General features: G+C 48.3%; 1 protein-coding gene across 1 annotated transcript; it reads right to left on the reverse strand.

Moving 5' to 3' along the window:
- Window positions 1-1,604: 1,604 nt before the first annotated feature.
- ARL11 (ADP ribosylation factor like GTPase 11) lies at window positions 1,605-2,210 on the reverse strand. Its single transcript, XM_054388957.1, has one exon. The coding sequence runs from the start codon at window positions 2,208-2,210 to the stop codon at window positions 1,605-1,607; it is 606 nt and encodes a 201-aa protein (XP_054244932.1).
- Window positions 2,211-3,069: the final 859 nt, after the last annotated feature.

Consider the following 3,069-nt stretch of genomic DNA (forward strand, 5'->3'; position numbering starts at 1 on the left):
AGATCCTGGGCTGCATCAAGAGAAGTGTGGCCAGCAGGTCAAGGGAGGTGATTCTCCCCCTCTACTCAGCTCTGGGGAGACCCCACCTGGAGTACTGTGTCCAGTTCTGGAGCCCCTATTACAAGAGGGATACAGACATGCTGGAATGTGTCCAGAGAAGGACCACCATGATGATCAGAGACTCCCTAAAGATCTATATAGTCCACTCTGGTCAAAATCTCACTATATTGAGTCACTTAACCTGCACGGCATTCTATGAACCCCGACACTTGTAGTTCCCCAGTGAGGAAAACCTAACCATGCACATTCCCACTCTTCTAAAAAGCCATCAGCTCTTACCCCTGTCTGTGTTGCCCAACAGTGAACATTACAAATTCATTATTATGTGGATGATCAGAGGGCTGGAGCACCTCTCTTATGAGGAGAGACTGAGAAAGTTGGGGCTGTTCAGCCTGGAAAAGAGAAGGCTCCGAGGTGACCTTCTTGTGGCCTTCCAGTATCTGAAGGGGGCCTACAAGAAAGCTGGGGAGGGACTTTTTAGGCTATCAGGTATTGATAGGATTAGGGGGAATGGAATAAAGCTGGAAGTGGGGAGATTCAGGCTGGACGTGAGGAAGAAGTTCTTCCCCATGAGAGTGGTGAGAGCCTGGAATGGGTTGTCCAGGGAGGTGGTTGAGGCCCCATCCCTGGAGGTGTTTGCAGCCAGGCTGGATGAGGCTCTGACCAGCCTGATGTAGTGTGAGGTGTCCCTGCCCATGGCAGGGGGGTTGGAACTGGATGATCCTTGTGGTCCCTTCCAGCCCTGACTGATTATGATTCTATGATTCTACCTTTGCTGGTAAGGCCACCACAAGGATATTTAGAGATACTGAGATACTGACTGGCCACACAGATGTGTTTCCAAGCATCTAGAAGTCAAGTTTCATTACTTTCTATTTAAATATAATCCAAGGAAAATTAGGTATGATTTTCACAAAACCAGCATTTGATAGAAACTATGAATGGAAAAGAAAGATCCAAACCAAGAAATGCAGAAATAAATACATAAACATCCTTGACCCTGCATTACACCATCAAATCCTAACTGGTTTGAAGATTATACCCATAGATGCCAAACTATATCCAATGAGCTCTTGGCTATTTAAAGTCCTGTGCTTACACTGCCCCAGTTCAGCCATTATCCTTTAGCAGCTGCTGCTTTTTCAGCTGATGAACAGGGCATGTTTGAACACCTCGCTGTGAGGATCACTCCATCAGGATAGCTGCATCTGGGCTAGCAGCTACAGAGAGATGAAAACATCTTCTGTCCCTTGTGCAGATCTCTGTTATAATATATATTGCTCTAGCAAAAAGCATCCCTGCTGAATCACTGGACACACATGCAATGGATGAGCAGAGCTTGGCAACAGCAGTCCAAGATGCAGTCCAAGAGACAGGGCCAAAAATGCTTCAGGGTGGGAGTTCTGCTCAGGGTTCTTCCTGGTGGGTTTCAGTGATGAGTGGCTGGGTGTTTCGTGGCACATGCCTAGTGCAAATTGCTCATTCTGGGGGGGCGCCTGGAGGCTGAGATCCTCTGCAACAAGTGGGAAGAGTCCATTTCAGGTTCAGGTTTGCTCTGGAGCTTGCCTCCTCCCTGCTGACCCTGTGAGGGGCTGCTCTTGGGATGGGGAGCTCTGCCCCAGGTCTCGCAGCAGCTCTCCCAGGCTTGCCAGGGCTTCCTGCAGTCCCTGGCCAGTGTAAGCGCTGCACCCCTGGAGCACCCACCGGTGGTCCACCAGCCGCCCCTGCTGCAGCCTTTCCCCCAACTTGGTGGGAGACAGTGCTCCTGGAATCTCCTGCTTGTTGGCCAGGAGCAGGACAGGGACGCCAACCATGCTGGGGTGGCTCAGGGCTTCCTCCAGAGCTGCCATCGCTTCAGGCAGCCGGGCTGTGTCTGCGCTGTCAAGCACAAAGATGAGGATGTTGATGTCTTCCAGGTAGTCAGACCAGCTTGCTCGCAGGCTGACTTGTCCACCAACATCCCAGAGGTTGAAGGATATGCGGCAGGGTGTTTGCAGAGACTCCACATTGAAGCCCACTGTCGGGCAGGTCTCCACAGCCTGGCCCCTCTTTAGTTTGTACAGGAGGGTGGATTTGCCAGCAAAGTCAAGCCCCAGCATTACAACTCGAGCGTCTCTTTTGCGATGGCCTTTGGATATCAGCTTCCCCATCAAGATGCTGCCTCAACCGTGGCAAAAAAATGCATTAAAAAAAAAATGCATCCAAAAAAATTGCATCCAAAAAAATAGCAAGCAAGTGTCAGTTCATATCAGTTAATAGGAGAGTGCTCAGTCCTGCCTCTCCACCTTAGGTTTGTTGAAGAAAGACACAGGCAGCGTGCTTTTGCTTCTCTTCGTAGCTAAAGTGAGCTGAGAGCTGTTATTTATGAGTTGTGGAGCAGAGCCAGGGAGCACCGCTCAAAACAACAATTTCTATATCCCAGCTCCGCTGCCGCTCGCTTCCATTTGCATTTGCAACCTGAAGCGACTGGTGCAAAAGAGCACAACTATTGTGCAGGAAGAGGTGGAGAGATGGTGGAGCATGTTTCCTCCTCACCACGTACAGCAATAAATGAGCTTTTGTTCATTGGCTTCTGTAGGGGAAATCCACCCCCAGCAGGACAGGACAAGGAGGAACCTGGGTTTCACAGCAGGGTTGCTCTGGGAATTTGCTGAATCACAGCTTGAGGGTGTGGTTTTAAACAGGAGCAACAAAACAACTGACAATTTTTCTGCAAGTCTTATGTTAAAAAGTACAAAACCGATCTCTGAAGCATCACCATTTACGAGCTGTCACGCAGACAGTAATGACAACAACTTAACAAAATGCACCTAAGCATGGTTTGGGTTTTTTTTAATGTCTCATTGAAATACAGCTACTCAAAATGCCTTCCCTGGGGTGAAAAATCTATTAAATTCTTTACATCAAAGTATTTACTACATTATAACTTTTGTAAATTAAGGAAAGTCAGTTCTCTGTGACTGAGTGTGGGGGAAAAAATCCTTAAAAGAAGGAAAAAATGTTTAACAA

This window comes from Indicator indicator, chromosome 1 (assembly GCF_027791375.1).
Source record: "Indicator indicator isolate 239-I01 chromosome 1, UM_Iind_1.1, whole genome shotgun sequence".
NCBI classification, from domain to species: domain Eukaryota; kingdom Metazoa; phylum Chordata; class Aves; order Piciformes; family Indicatoridae; genus Indicator; species Indicator indicator.